The sequence below is a fragment of the Thunnus albacares genome, chromosome 22, assembly GCF_914725855.1.
Source record: "Thunnus albacares chromosome 22, fThuAlb1.1, whole genome shotgun sequence".
NCBI lineage: Eukaryota > Metazoa > Chordata > Actinopteri > Scombriformes > Scombridae > Thunnus > Thunnus albacares.
Genome location: NC_058127.1, coordinates 13,524,890 through 13,539,236, shown reverse-complemented (window position 1 = coordinate 13,539,236; position 14,347 = coordinate 13,524,890). Strand labels below are relative to the sequence as shown.

General features: G+C 37.6%; 1 protein-coding gene across 4 annotated transcripts in view; it reads left to right on the top strand.

Annotated features, from left to right (window-relative positions):
* The window catches only part of arap2 (ArfGAP with RhoGAP domain, ankyrin repeat and PH domain 2), a 139,354-nt gene extending 129,423 nt beyond the window's left edge, over positions 1 to 9,931 (top strand). For all 4 annotated transcript variants that reach the window (XM_044341054.1, XM_044341055.1, XM_044341057.1 and 1 more), the window contains 5 exons: positions 981 to 1,063; positions 3,410 to 3,445; positions 4,689 to 4,752; positions 6,666 to 6,791; positions 7,752 to 9,931. In XM_044341054.1, the coding sequence (XP_044196989.1) occupies positions 981 to 1,063; positions 3,410 to 3,445; positions 4,689 to 4,752; positions 6,666 to 6,791; positions 7,752 to 8,108 (666 nt within the window). In that variant the 3' untranslated portion in view covers positions 8,109 to 9,931. The remainder of the gene's footprint in view (positions 1 to 980; positions 1,064 to 3,409; positions 3,446 to 4,688; positions 4,753 to 6,665; positions 6,792 to 7,751) is intronic.
* The last annotated feature ends 4,416 nt before the right edge of the window (positions 9,932 to 14,347 follow it).

Genomic DNA, 14,347 nt, shown 5'->3' with positions numbered 1-14,347 from the left:
TTTCTTTCCGGATTAATCCTCTGCCACATCTATTGTAAACACTTTCCATCATGAGTTTTTGCATTCAAACACAGTTTTGGATGAACAGAAAGCGCCACTGAGGAATTCAAAAGGTTAGAACGGTAGAAGTGCTCGAGAAAACAAAAATTTGTTAAAAGGAGACTGCAACTAAACAGACCGAACTCCACCGGAACTCTCTCGGCTTCATCTCCCCGGCGGCGTGTCCATCTCAGGGTTCCAAATCTTCGAATTAAAGAAAATAAAACATATTCATGGAAGCGGACTTCCCACTATCTTTTGAAAAAAGGAAGAATACAGTGTGTGCTTCAGAGAGGACCAGCAGGCCCGAGTTCCCTGGAGGGGTTTGCTTCTCAGCACATTTCCGCAGTTGAAACATGGGATTCATAAAGGAGTGTGAAGAAGTGTTAATAATTGATGGAGGTGCAGTAATTCTGGCACTGGGGGTGAGGGGAAAATGGTGAGGGATGGTTGTGTGTCTGTGTATGTGTGTCTGTTGGGGGTGGGGGGGGCGAGGGATGGGCGTGCTTTCACTGAAAGGTTTTTCTTAATACCAGGTTGCACAAGAATACGGCTAATTACTGTGTAAATGCAAAGGAAATTAAAGTATTACTGAAATTTAATTGATGTTCTTTGGCCTCTACAATTATTGCCACGTCTGTATTTAGCGCAAATTATGTCAGATGAAACAGGGGATGGGTGTCAGGCTGTGATGTGTAGGTGTCAAAGGCAAGCTATAACTCTGATTTTGCTCACTTTGTTCTTCTCTGTTTGTTCTCCGTTGCTTGGAACGAGAGGTTTTCTTGTAATGATTCAAATTGATTGTCGGGGTTGCGACACTGGGAAATGGCGCGGGTAGTTTTGTTGGCAATTTATTTTGTTTTAGTTTCATTTAATGTGATTCTTGCTGTTTTTATTCCTTCATTCATTTATTGCTCTAAAATATGAATCGTGTTTTGCAGAGCGCTAAAGCAGAGAAAGTGATCCAGCTCAAGTCTGTAAAATGTTTCTTGGGCCTGAAGAAAAAGATCAAACCTCCAACCAGGTAAACTGCACTCACATACACTGTAAAAACATATATTTGGAAACTTTAAAGATATTACTCTCCATATGGTGAGAAAAGAAGGCTATAAGCAAGAAAAATGTGGCGAAAATGTGCTGGTGACTAAAAAAAATTCCTTAGATTAGATGAGAACACTACATCTGCATAGGAAGACAGTTAGATGAAGCCAGGAAGTGGACTTTGAGGGAAGGTTTTTATATAAAACTACTCTTTCCAAAGTCAATCCTAAATCTTCATGCTCACATTTTAATTAAAACACATATTTGTATCTCTTTTGACAAGTTTACTGCTGTAAACGATAAAAAAAATATGAAAATATATGATTGGCTAATAGCTTGTAATATGTATTTTTGTTATTTTTTATTTTGAGCTCCTGCAAAGTGCAATTTATCTGCTTTTATTCATTTACTTCAAAATACTTTGTTGCCATCACTGAAGTGGTTTTCATTGTCAAATTACTGAAATGTTTATGACAGGAAGGTCCAAACCTGTCAGATATCTCTCTCCTGTGTGCAGCCGATAAAACAACGGTGCCACAAATTTCACACCTGCTTCTCCCAGACGTTAAATCACAGACACAGCTGCCTCTGCCGCAGCGGTCAGTCAGTAACCATGATGTCACTTTCAGTGATCATTTGTGTAAATTTCCTTTCCCTCCTAGCATATTTTGTGGCGCAATAAATATTGCATTAAGCACTTTTTCTGTAATTTTTCCAGCGGTCAAACACAAAGTGACTCATTAGTGCCAAATCAACTGTTGCACATTCTTAGGGGAATTCCACCTCTCTGTGTTATTAAGATGAACTAGTGTTTATTTAGCATTGCCACTGTCTTTTTGAGTGTGCTTTCCCTTAATTGTGTGCATATGCGCAACAGTTTGTGTATATTGTCCCTAAAGATATATTGCCCTTCCTCTTCCCTCAAAGTTTTTGCGACACCAAGGGGACACCAAAGCCATGACTGACCCCATCTTATTTTTCACTGTAATGAAATTGATTAAATGTAATTGCATTTTAACAAATACAAATTATCAAACTCTGCTCGCATGCATTGAAAACATTGCTGCCACTGTTTTATTTTAATGGTCTTCTATTATTATAATTTATGACACATGCCAAAGCGGCGGCAGCTCTTTACTGGTCAAACAAAGAGGAAATTTTTTAGAAGCCAAACCCTATATTTCACATTACCCAATTATAATTCCTCATAATTTTCCCCATGTCAGAATTCGAGTCAGGGGAAGCGTGAAAAATGAGTCCAGCAAGCGATTGTCTGCATTACGCAGTCCTTAAGGGGAGGAAAAAAAATTGGATAAGAGAGAGAGGGAGTGGGAGATGAAGAGAAAGAGGAAAGAGGGACAGAAGGAAAGAATGATACAGAGAGGTATCATAGATATACTGTCGAGTGGGCCGTGGGAAGAAGTGATATGGTGAATAAAGAAATAAAGCCAGAGTGCTGAGGAGAACGGAGAGAGTCATAGTGAGAGGGTTAGGAGAGGCGGCGCTCCAGTACCTCATTAGGTAGAGGTCTATCTGTGAGCGGCCTACTGCGGGGTTGGATCGGCTGCCTCAACTCACAGGAGTGGTGCTCCAGGCTGCGGGTTCTCTGTCTCTGCCCCCTCTTTCGCTTTGTTCTTCCCACACTTCTCTGCTCCTGTTCAGCCACAACTGTGTGGGGTTTCAGGTTAAGGTATATTCTCAAGGAAGGTGGTCTTTCCACCTTATACTGCTTCAGTGCAGGTTAATTCATATAAACTCACATACAGTATATACTGTATATGTACATTTTGTGAGTGTGGGAAGAGGGTACCTCTATTTATATTGTAGTGTCATACAATTAGCTGTATTCATGTGGGATCATTATAATACAGCAGGCTCTGTTCATGAATTCTACCACTTCCGAGACTACATTTTTAGAGATTCAGTATCTCTTGCATCTCTTTTAACAAATTGTACTTTAAGGCTTATAGGTGAGCAGCATGTGCTCAGTGTATTGTACACTTTGGCCCAGAGCATATTGAGGTCTGCCCATGCATAAACATGTGGGCTGCAACTGCACTGATTAACATAATTAATTCCACTGTTTAGCACCTTAGCAGTTGTAGTGAACTTTTTTTTTTTCTCTTTGCATTTTAATGAAAAAGGTTTTGACCCGCCGCTATCTTTAACAATACGGTCTCACCAAGTTCCTGAGTTGCGTACTTTAAAATTCCACGTGTGCTTTGACAAAAACATGTTTATAACCTCTGTCTTCAAATGATGTTGGATGTGTGGGACATGGCAAGTTTGCAGGAGCAAAATCTGACCTGTGTCGTTTTGGTTCAAACAGTTGGGGCTTCACAGTCAACGCTGATAAACAACAATGGTGAGTGCTAGAAGTTCTCCAGTTCAATAATAGATGATTGACTTTTACTCTTTCCACTTAAAATATCTCTGAAACAGAAAGAATCAAGTGTAAACTTTTGTAATGATCTAAGTGAGTTAGTAGTGGGAGCATCAGTGCAGTCACATGGTGAGAGGCTGCTGTCTGGTCGAGTGTTTGGATATTAAATAATAAACGATGTTTTTGTCTATTTTATTTTATCTCCATTTGAAGCTTCCTGACCACCCATTATCTGCTGTCACAAATAAAGAGCTGCCTTGTCAAATCCAACTCTGTGACACAAAATAGCAGCTAATCTTATATCCTTTCTGATATTACTGTAAGCTAATACTTTGAAGTTATTTAAATCAGATATTTATGAAAGGAATGGTATGGGAATATTTCAATTCAGACAATACTGTTGTAGGAGAAACATTACTCAGCTGAAGGTGCAAGAGGATGCTGGTGCCTTCTGTTTTGTTTCTGATTTTAGGATGGCTGTCGATTAGTCGGTCGACTGCTTTGATTGAACTTTCTCAACTATTAGATGTATTATCATGAAAGTGTGTAGAATGCAGTTACTCAGGGTCCCCAGAGGATGAACCCTTATATCTTTGGTTAACACTTGCGTTTTTCTCTAGTGACACCATCAACTTGACATTTTTAGTTCGGAGTGAAACATCAAGAACTAATTGCCATCAAATTGATACAGACGTTCATGTTCTCCTTACGTTGAACTGTAATAACTTTGGTTAGCGCCATCCTCAGGTTAACAGTGTTAATACTGTCAAAAATAAAAATGAAAAATTGAATCTTTATCGCTTGGCAAGAGCTTTCAGTGCTACACTGTGTGACAAAGTGAATCACAATATCTTGCTACATGTAGAACAGCACAGTACATGATCACATTAGCAGATACATGAAACTACTCAAAACCAAACAGTATACTGTACAAACCTGAATAGATGACAGGTATTATTTAAACCATCATGCTAGATTGTTACTGAAAGCACTAATCACTGCTGCAAAGGGATACTTTAGACATGCAGATTCATGTAATCATAGGTAACGGCAGCCGGCCCACCTATCATCAAGTCTATTTACAGTGATCAATGCATATTAGCTTGAACTCTCCCCTCAGAAGAAACTGTGTCCAGCGACTGCGAATCACTGAATCCAGTCATCTGGTTAAAATGAGTGTGAAAATAGCAAGGTGGCGTGACACTGATCTGCTTTCCCTCCTCAGGCATTTCTGCTGCGAGAACAGGGAGGCGCAGGTCAGCTGGGTGACAGACATCATCAGGATGAAGGTAATGTGACGCGAAACAGAGACATTAGAGCAAGAGCGAGGAGCTTACTCATGCAAAAGCTTAATGAAGTAATTTGATGAATAGAAGCTCAAGCATGCAGTGACTCTGGGATTACAGGAAAAGCGTCCTTATCCTTTTAATGTGTTGCAAACCAAAAATATCAGTGAACATGACAAACATTTCCTTCCTTATTTGGATGAAAAAATACACTTGATTACAGCCGGAATAAATCATCTTTTACAATCCATATATCAGAACAAGGAGATATGATAAATCATATTTCTCCCAATCATCCATTTCCATTGTGCTCTTAGTCAGATGAAAAACATAAACAGGGGGAGAACCGTAAAGTTTTCGAGGTCACTCAGCAATAACATAAATCATTTTATGTGGAAAAGCTGTGAGAATAAGGTCAAGGCGACTGTAACAATCACATTGTGGTACTTAGCCCCCAGATACAGCTAAGTGTTGTCGCTGTCAGTCGCTGACACAGCACATATGACATAAATAATGCAAGGGGGGGGAAAAAAACACAGGGAGAACAGCTATGGATGTGTCATATTTTTGTATTTTTTTGTTACCCTCACATTCATTGCTGCCGTCCTCTTAGTGAAATTGCATCTTGATTCTCATTAGGCTGAGAACACACGTCCATTTTCTCCTCATTTCCGAGTAAATGAATCTAACTTGGAACATCACACTCATCCCGAATCGAAAGATCTAACAGAGGCTTTGAAATTTCACAGCCCTGTATTGTATGCTCAGCACATTTCATTAGTATTAGCCCTCTGCTCGGCTTCCTTTATGGGAACCCGTCTGCAGCGAAGTGTTGTTTATCACAGGTGCTTACTGTAAAAGCCTTTTAGTGCTTTAGTTTGGGTTAGCAAGTAAAAAGGGCAACACTGTCAGGGAGAGATTGATCTAAAGGGGAATCCAATTTTTGTCTGTTGTTTCTAAGTGTTTCAAGGTGTTTATTTCAGTGGGCTCAGTGACTTTTCTTTGCTCTTTGGAGAAGCTCTTAGCTCTGCAACAACTAAATCTATAGCAGACTGGAGCCGGCTAAAAATATTAGGATTCTCCTCCCAAATCCGCTAAATATCAGGATTGTCAGCTTCCAACAGGGGGGCTTGTGGGAAGGACACAGGACTTGTGGGAAGGGCAGAGAGAAAGTGTAGATGAGAAAGTAGACAGAGAACACTTCAGTCTTCTTGATTTCCTTTCTCTTACATGTTAGTGAGCATTGTGCTCCGATAGTTTCCATAGCAACTAGCGATGGAGGACCTCATTTTGAAGGAAGGTGGAAAGGGTAGTGGTGGTGGTGAGTGTTGGAGGGTTGGAGGAGGGTATAAAGGTTCAAGGACAGGTCCTAGCAGTGATGAAATAAGGATTTGTTAAAGAAAGACAGTTCTATAGGTCTGGGGGTCATAGTGATATGAAAGGAGACATTGTTAAAGAGAAAGTTTAGCCGGAGATCAGAATACAGTCGGGCAGCTGTGATGGAACAGACGATCGTCACCTTCTGACTTTCCCTCATTTTTGAAGACGGTTGTGTTAGTCTGGCCAAAAAACAGCAATTTATATCAGCGTATACATCCTGTATGCTGATGCCAAGTCTTTTGCCAAGCATTTTTTAGTCATGATAAATATAACTGTGGAAACTGTGAATAATAAAATGTAGAAACACAAAATAAAATCAAAGTATTGTATACTACATGTTCCCCTAATCTACTGTGTGTCCACGTCTATATAAGTCTAAAGATGTGTGTTTATGTGTATTACTTTGACATCTACAGAGGAAGATCTATCGATGATTTACCAGTCCAAAATAAAGACAATGAAGCTTTGTTGTCCACAATGAAACAGTTTTTTCATTACCTTAATACTAATTTCTTCTGTTGGCTGTGTGTCTTCAGTATGGTTCTGACCTCTGTTCAAAGAGCGTAAACCCAAAAGAAGCTGTAGTTCACAAATCCTCCAGAGGGGGAGCTGTGAGCGAAGGTGGGGCGATTCTACCACAAAACCACAATTACAGCCAACAGGTGAGAATCATTTTTTTTACTAGTATTTTCCAAAATGTTTGGCTTCAAATTTTTTTTTTTTCACAAATTGTAAAAAGCTGGTGTAGACACTGTAGTCAGTTCAAAAATAATACTTGTTAGTTTCCAAATGGGCAGCATTGTAGTAACTACCATCATGATTGGTTTAGTTATATTCACATTGTACTTGTATCTCAAAATAGTAGTGATAATGAATTTCAGAGTTAGTTTTTCACTACACTCAAAACCTTCCTTATTTCATTTTGTTCACACATTTTTTTTCTGCTGCATTTATTTAACAATGGAAGTGCCTCAGCTCAAAGATTTTAATAAAATATTTCACCAAGATCCAAAACCATTTCAATTTTATGAATCACAACGTGGTGAATTATTGAATCACCACGTTGAGGTTGATGTGAAAAATGTTTAGCATCACTAGTAGCTTAGCTTATACGGCAACGTCAGTCAATTTGCCAATCCACCATTTTTGTCCAGACTGAAATATCTCAACAACAATTGGATGAATTGCCTTAAAATTTGATACAGACCATCATCAGGTCAAGATTTTAATTTCCCCAAAACTTTGGTTTATGGCCAAATACTTGCAAAACTAATGACATACCCATCAGTCGCAACTGTACTTTGTGTTAAGTGCTAATTAGCAAATTTTGGCTTATGTGGTAAACAATACCTGCTAAATATCAGCATGTTATTATTGTCATTGTAAACATGTTATTATAGTGTTAGCATTTAGTTAAAGCAGTGTTTTCCTGAGTATCCTAAGATAGGGGGAGTTTTTGTTCTGTCTGTTTGTGTACTGAATAGTAGCAATGTGTGCATATGTAAATATGAGCCAATTCTCCTTCTGAAACGAATGAAAAATGCATTAGAGTTGGCCCCTTTGGTTTGTAGTTGTATTGAAAATTTACTACAATTCATCTTCATCTACCATTTTTCCCATAGCTGACAGACAGAAGGACTTCTCTTGATGATGGCAACCCAAGGACCGTGAAGGATGCCAGTCTCCACCAAAAGACAAACACCGCAGCCAACTGCCCAAGGCACAATGAAATGCTCAAGGCCCCCGAAGTCCCACGCAGAAGAACTTCTGTGGACGCTGGCCAGCCTCAATGCCTCCCATCTCCGTCCCTATCCAGACACTTACAGCCCAAGGCTTTGCCTCTTCCTCCTCAGAGTGTCTGTAAGACCACCGGCAGGAGACCCATTCTGGGCGGGGAAGGTTTAATGCCTCCTAGTCTGATGAATGAACTGAACTCAGTGCTAAATAAGACTGGCCGCACTGCCAAGAACAATGACTGACAGGAGGAGAAGAAAGGAGAAAGAAACGTACATAGAATAGTCTGTTTGAACGATAGGAAAAACATTACAGCACTGAGTGGAGAGACAAAGATGTGGAGACTGACAAAGAAAGACCACACAATGCAGATGGAGCCAAAGTACATTGCTTTCATGAGGGGGAATCATAGCCCAAAGACTGCCTTTGAACTTGGATATATAAAGAGACGCTGATGCACTAGGGGATGTGGAAAACAGGTGCAGGAGACATCGGAGGTCATGTAGACCTCAGCTTGACATGGCACTGAACCAAGCACTACAAAACATGATTTATATGCCACTCTTCTAAACCCCTAGAATATGTTAAGCTGTCAAACTTCAGAAGTTTCCAGAAATACTCCAAACTTGCTTGCTTTATGCTTTTATGTTTCCAGTTAATTTGAAAAGGAATAGAACTATGGTCAACACTCTTTTAATTACAAAATTTTAGTCAACCTTTAGATAGACATGTACAGGAATATAAAGAAAATGATGCATCTCAAATACAAAAGTCTGGTTTAGGGTCCACAAGCCAATAATATAGGCTCATAGACTTTCCTGTTTCCATATACACGAAATACAGTGTCAGCTGGCAGTGGCAGATAATATCATGTGTAATTATTATATATATACACACACACACATATATATATATATATATATATATATATATGTGTAATTATTATTTTTGTGTAGCAGTTAACATTGTAACTTTTAACTGTAGAGCTACTATCAGGGTTTTTTTAAGCTTATAATTCTTTGGCACACCACTTAAAATTTTGCACTGGCTGCCACTAAATGTTTTTTTAAATGTACAGTATAAATACATTAAACATTGCAAAATGCTTTAAGGTGTAATTTCCTGCACAGTTCAATCTAACTAAAAGGCTGCATATGGTGCACGTTGCACCTTCATGTTCAGTGTTTTCTGATAAACTCCAAAGGTTTAGATTCAAATTTTTTTGGTTTAAGCTTTCCCCTCAATTCAGACTACATAGTAATTCTAATCACGTTTTGAGTCTGTATTGTGCTCACACAGGAAAAATTACTAAATAAAAGACACTCAAAACAGCATGCATACAAAAAAAACCCTGTAATTTTTGCTGTTGACGACCACTATTTTCCCACAACGCACAAAGGAAATGGATGATATGCTTACAGCTGCAAAAAATTCAAAGTAATTGTGGATGGTGGTGAAACAGCTCCAGGACACCTCAGAAAACAAAAAAAAATGTTAGCAATAGCCTTCTCAGTTTGATTGATGTTGAACGGTGCAAGTATTACATCATTTCTTGTAAGTATAAAATGGTAAAGTATATTGCTTTTCTGTATAATAACTGCAAAAACAGTATACTGTAATTATTAGTACATAATATATACTGTATACAGTTATGTATGTAGCATGGAATTGGGACACATCATCTGTTTATATTTCTCAGACATTAGAAAAAATTTGAAATGTGCTCTTTTAAAATGGACTTCATGTGACTTAAAAGTTACCACAGGTGTCATCAGATTCACTGTAATAGATTTTTATTAGATATTAGATAGATATTTTCAGGGTTATTACTTAAAGAAAAAACTGTTTACCAGACATTTAATTCTTCTGCTGCCTCATACCCACTTTGAATGTAGTGCAGTAGAAACTGTGTTTCACAATATATGTAATATTAGATGAAATATATCAGCAAGACTAAGAATATCCGCCGTAAAAACACCATCAAATATCCAGCTCAGACATGTCTCAGTTGATTTGAAGCAGGCATTGAGAAATAAATGGACTGGTTCCACCCTGAACAGAAACATGATTTTAGCTTTCCTGTTTTCATATTCTGCTTTTAAATAAATACTAAAATGTTGAATTATCATCTCAGATTTTTAACCTCTTCCATTCCCACTCCCCCACCCCTACCATAGACCCCTTTCTGGGGGCGGGGGGAGGGACAGTGGATCTTTAGGGGGAGATAGCAGGTCAACAGTATATGCCACATAGAAATAGTATACATCATGTGAAAGCTGGAACCTGGAGATTAATTTGAGATGCAGCTCAGCACTGTGTGTCATGTTTTTCTAGTCATAAATCTGTAATAACCATTGTGGTTTGGTTAGATTCCTATTGAAATTTTGAAAGCTTAGAGTGTATAAGGGCTTAGAACATTATGATGGAAGTATATGATGACCATTCCCATGCTCAATTATGTCTCATAAGACCTTGAGGAACAACATAGAAAAATTCATGCTGTGATTTGGTATCACAAACCTTTGGAGATTTCTGTAAGAATTTCATTTTTCGGCAATTGGATGGCAAGCACTTTTGTTCTTGAAATTGCTTAGAAACCCCCTTATTGTCACTATACCAAGGAAATCCATATATTCTCTGAATGCCTGCGGTCTCCAGTTTGTGGTTGTACAGTTTCATGAGGCTGTGATTATCCTAGAGGTCACAATAGGTAATTTTATACAGTGAGGTCAAGTTTCAAAAAATGGTCTCACTACAATGAAATGGCTACTATGGGGACTAACATCATCACACATGAATACAATTGGGCTCCTTGAATCCACAAGAGTCTCAGCTTTCCAGTCATACCAAATTTATACAATTCCAAGACTGTTTAGGGACCCCAGTTTGCAGAAATATTCAAATACACCATTTTTAGAAGAGGTAAAAATAACACATTTATACTGCATGCAAAAAGCATGGTTTTTGCCAAAAACTGCATGGGATTAGCATAAAGTAGGCATGTCTGTAAAGGGGAGACTTGTGGGTACCTATAGAACACATTTTCATTCAGATTTCTTGAGGTGAGAGATGAAGAGACCAGTTTGAAAATGGCCATGCCAGTTTTTCCCTCGCCAAAATTTAGCCTAACTTAAGCGAGCATGACATGGTATGCGATGTATTTATTACTGAATTTCACTGAAAAACTGATACATTTTGGAGAAAAACTGTATACTGGTTTTTTCAGTATCTCTAGTGCAGTGCAAATTGAAAATTGCTCTCACAGCCAAAAACTCTGGCTAAAAATTACCTTTCCTGTGTTTCACACAGTAAGGCAGTTGGTGGGAACAACAACAACAACAACAGAAAATTGTTTTTAAGGAAATTGTCTTTTTTTATTCTTTTTATAGCAAAATACAAAACAAATACAGATAATTACAGTGGAAGTATAGGTATTAAGATAATATGGGAGCCTACATGTGGTGAACCAAAAAGTGATAAACACCAGTGTTGTTTGTTGATAATTACAGTCATCACGTGAAGGTTTATTATGCATTATGATTGGATTGTTTGCTAGGAGCTCATTATCTGTATTTTAAGTCTATTTTAATATTGCATCTGCTCTCTGCAGGTTTATATAATACAGTCGTTTAGGCCTTTCTCACCAGGTAAATTTGTTCAGTGTATGGGGATTTTATATTCCTTTGGACTGTCTGTACACTCTGTTGTGTTATTTAAACGAATCTGCAAGATTGAAGAGATAGAGCAACTTAAGCTCCATTCTGGATTTCAACGTGAAACAGACTCCATCTACCATATTTAACTTATTTATATATAATTATATCATCATTTTATTCATAGATTTCATCAAATTCTGCTTTTTTTCTCAAGTGAAATGTAAGAATAAACTCCCCGACTGAAGTCGTGCGCTCTTGTTGAATAATGTATAGCAGTCGGAAAATGCACACGTAGGCAATTGTCACACAGGTTCCTCCATGAAAAATTCATATTAACATTGTATTTTCATTAGGCCTCATACACCAGCTGCGTGTCCTTTGTTTCACGTCCTTATATTCTAATCATAGAGCTGCCATATTTGTGCATTCATGGTCTGAGCATTGCTTATGAGGGCTTTGTTTGCACCGTGCAAATATGTGTTTTCCTCTCTCGCCTATATTAATTATAATACTGTGTTCATTGCAATGGTAGAAATGAATACGCTCTTACATAATTGGCCTATTGAGAGTCAATTTCAGTCCAAGGAGCCTTTCTTCCATTGGCAGGAGACATACAGTATACAGTAGCCTCTTGGTTCTTATTTGTGATAATATACTATATGTACCTTTGACTCTGAATCATTTGTTCTGCATTAAACGTATATTTCCTTTTAGAATCGCATTATTACTCGCTTGGGAGTAGTAAGCATAACATGTCTTTTAAAAACTCTGCACAAAACCACCTTTTAAAGTTTCCTAGATTCACCAGCACTGGTGACATACCATCTGTACTGTATGTATATTCACCTTTGTTGTCCTCAAGGTCTAAATAACCCAGCATTTTTTGCCATCCCTCTGAGGCCTATAGTGTACCAAGGTCACCATATGGTGTAAGAGAAAAAGCCCTGCAAAGTCATGAACATTACGTGCCAACATCATAACTCCGCTGAGTATTTCAGTTGTATATTTCCTATTTCTGTTCCTCTACATTTCAGTTATTTTAATGCGTACATACTAATAATATAGCTCTTTGAAATAATGGGATACTTAAAGGACCGTACCAGTGGTTTTGCATGCTTTCGTGTATTGACAGCATGTCAGTTAAACTCTGCATCAGAATTAACCATTTTGTAAACTATGCTACTATTTTTTAGAAATGTGTATGTATTGTTCATACTATTCTACGGAGGTTTATTGCTGCCACCATGACAAAAAAATACAATGAGAAACTTTTAACAAGACTTACTTATAACAAGATATTTTTCATGTTATTCTGAGATATTTTCTTGTCATTACAAGATAAATTATTCAGTTTTTACAAGAACTTGATTTAACAACATATCACTTTATCTTATGTCACAAAAGTTTCACAAAATGAATGTATCATTGCATTGAAAAACAAGCTTTTCTCATTATAAGATGTTAAGTTAAGATGTTAAACAAGGAAAAGATCCACAAATTTTGCGATATAATAAGATAAAGTGGTATGTTAATGCATAATAATTTAGTATCTAGTAATAATGAGAAAAGTATATCATTATAACATGAAACTATCTTATTATGATGTGAAAAGGATGTTGTGATAAGATGAAAAGGATTGTGTTAAAGCAAGAAAAGTTGATTTGATTTGATTTGAAAAAAATTTTTCTTCTTCTTTTTTTGGTCATGGTGGCAGCAATACACAGTCATATTATCCAGGCATCTGTTAGCATCCATTCAATGCTGTATAATATGAAATTGAGGTAACGCTTCACTGAAACTTGCTTGTGTTGTGGAATCTGATCTGATCATTAAAATCAAGGCATTCTTTTATGTTACATTATAATCATGAGGTACTTTTTGAATCAGTCGGCACTTAAACTGAGGTACTAGGCAGCAATAATTTAACTGTGACCAAATTTAATGCAGACTTGCTTAGGGCTGCAGCTAACAATTATTTTCATTATTGATTAATCTGTCAATTGTATTCTCAGTTAATCAGTTAGTTGTTTGGATTATAAAATGTCAGAAAATGGTGAAAAATCCCAGTCACTGTTTCCCAAAGCACAAGGTGATGTCCACAAATGTCTTGTTTTGCCCCAAGCAACAATCCACAACTCAAAGATATTCAGTTTACTGTCATAGAAAACTAAATAAACCAGAAAGTATTCACATTCGAGAAGCTGGAATTAGAGAATTTGTCAAAAAATGACTCAAAACAATTAATTGTCAAAATAGTTGGTGATTAATTCTCTGTGGATTGACCAATCAACTAATTGTTGCAGCTGTGGACTTGATGTCCACTATGATGGAATAAATCACTCAAAGTTTTAATGGAGCTGCTAATTGATGTACTATACAGAAATCAATGGAAACCAATGGCTACCTCAAACTAAACCTCTAAAACTTTACAACACACATTTGAATACATGATTTGTAGTTAAGGAGCTAAACCTTGAAAGCAAATGGGTATGACCCAAGTACTGTTTTGTCTTTTACTTAAGCTAAGTAAAACATCCAAATGTTTCATCCACCACTGGTTTAGCTGTGTGCTTCAAGTCCTACAGTACATGCATGCAGAGGTGTACAGCAGAGTACCTGCAGTGTTCACACAGTCAGTGATGACAGTGAGAGAGAGAGAGAGCGGAGGGGGATTATAGAGAAAAGGAGCAAGCTGATATGCTTGAGAAAGAGAGAGAAAATGACAAGTTATTTCAAAAGAACAGACATGAGCCCTCTGATTCGACGTGAGATGCCTCTCAATTAAACCCGGAGCCTGTGGTTTTTAAAAACAAGGCATGTTGGACTTA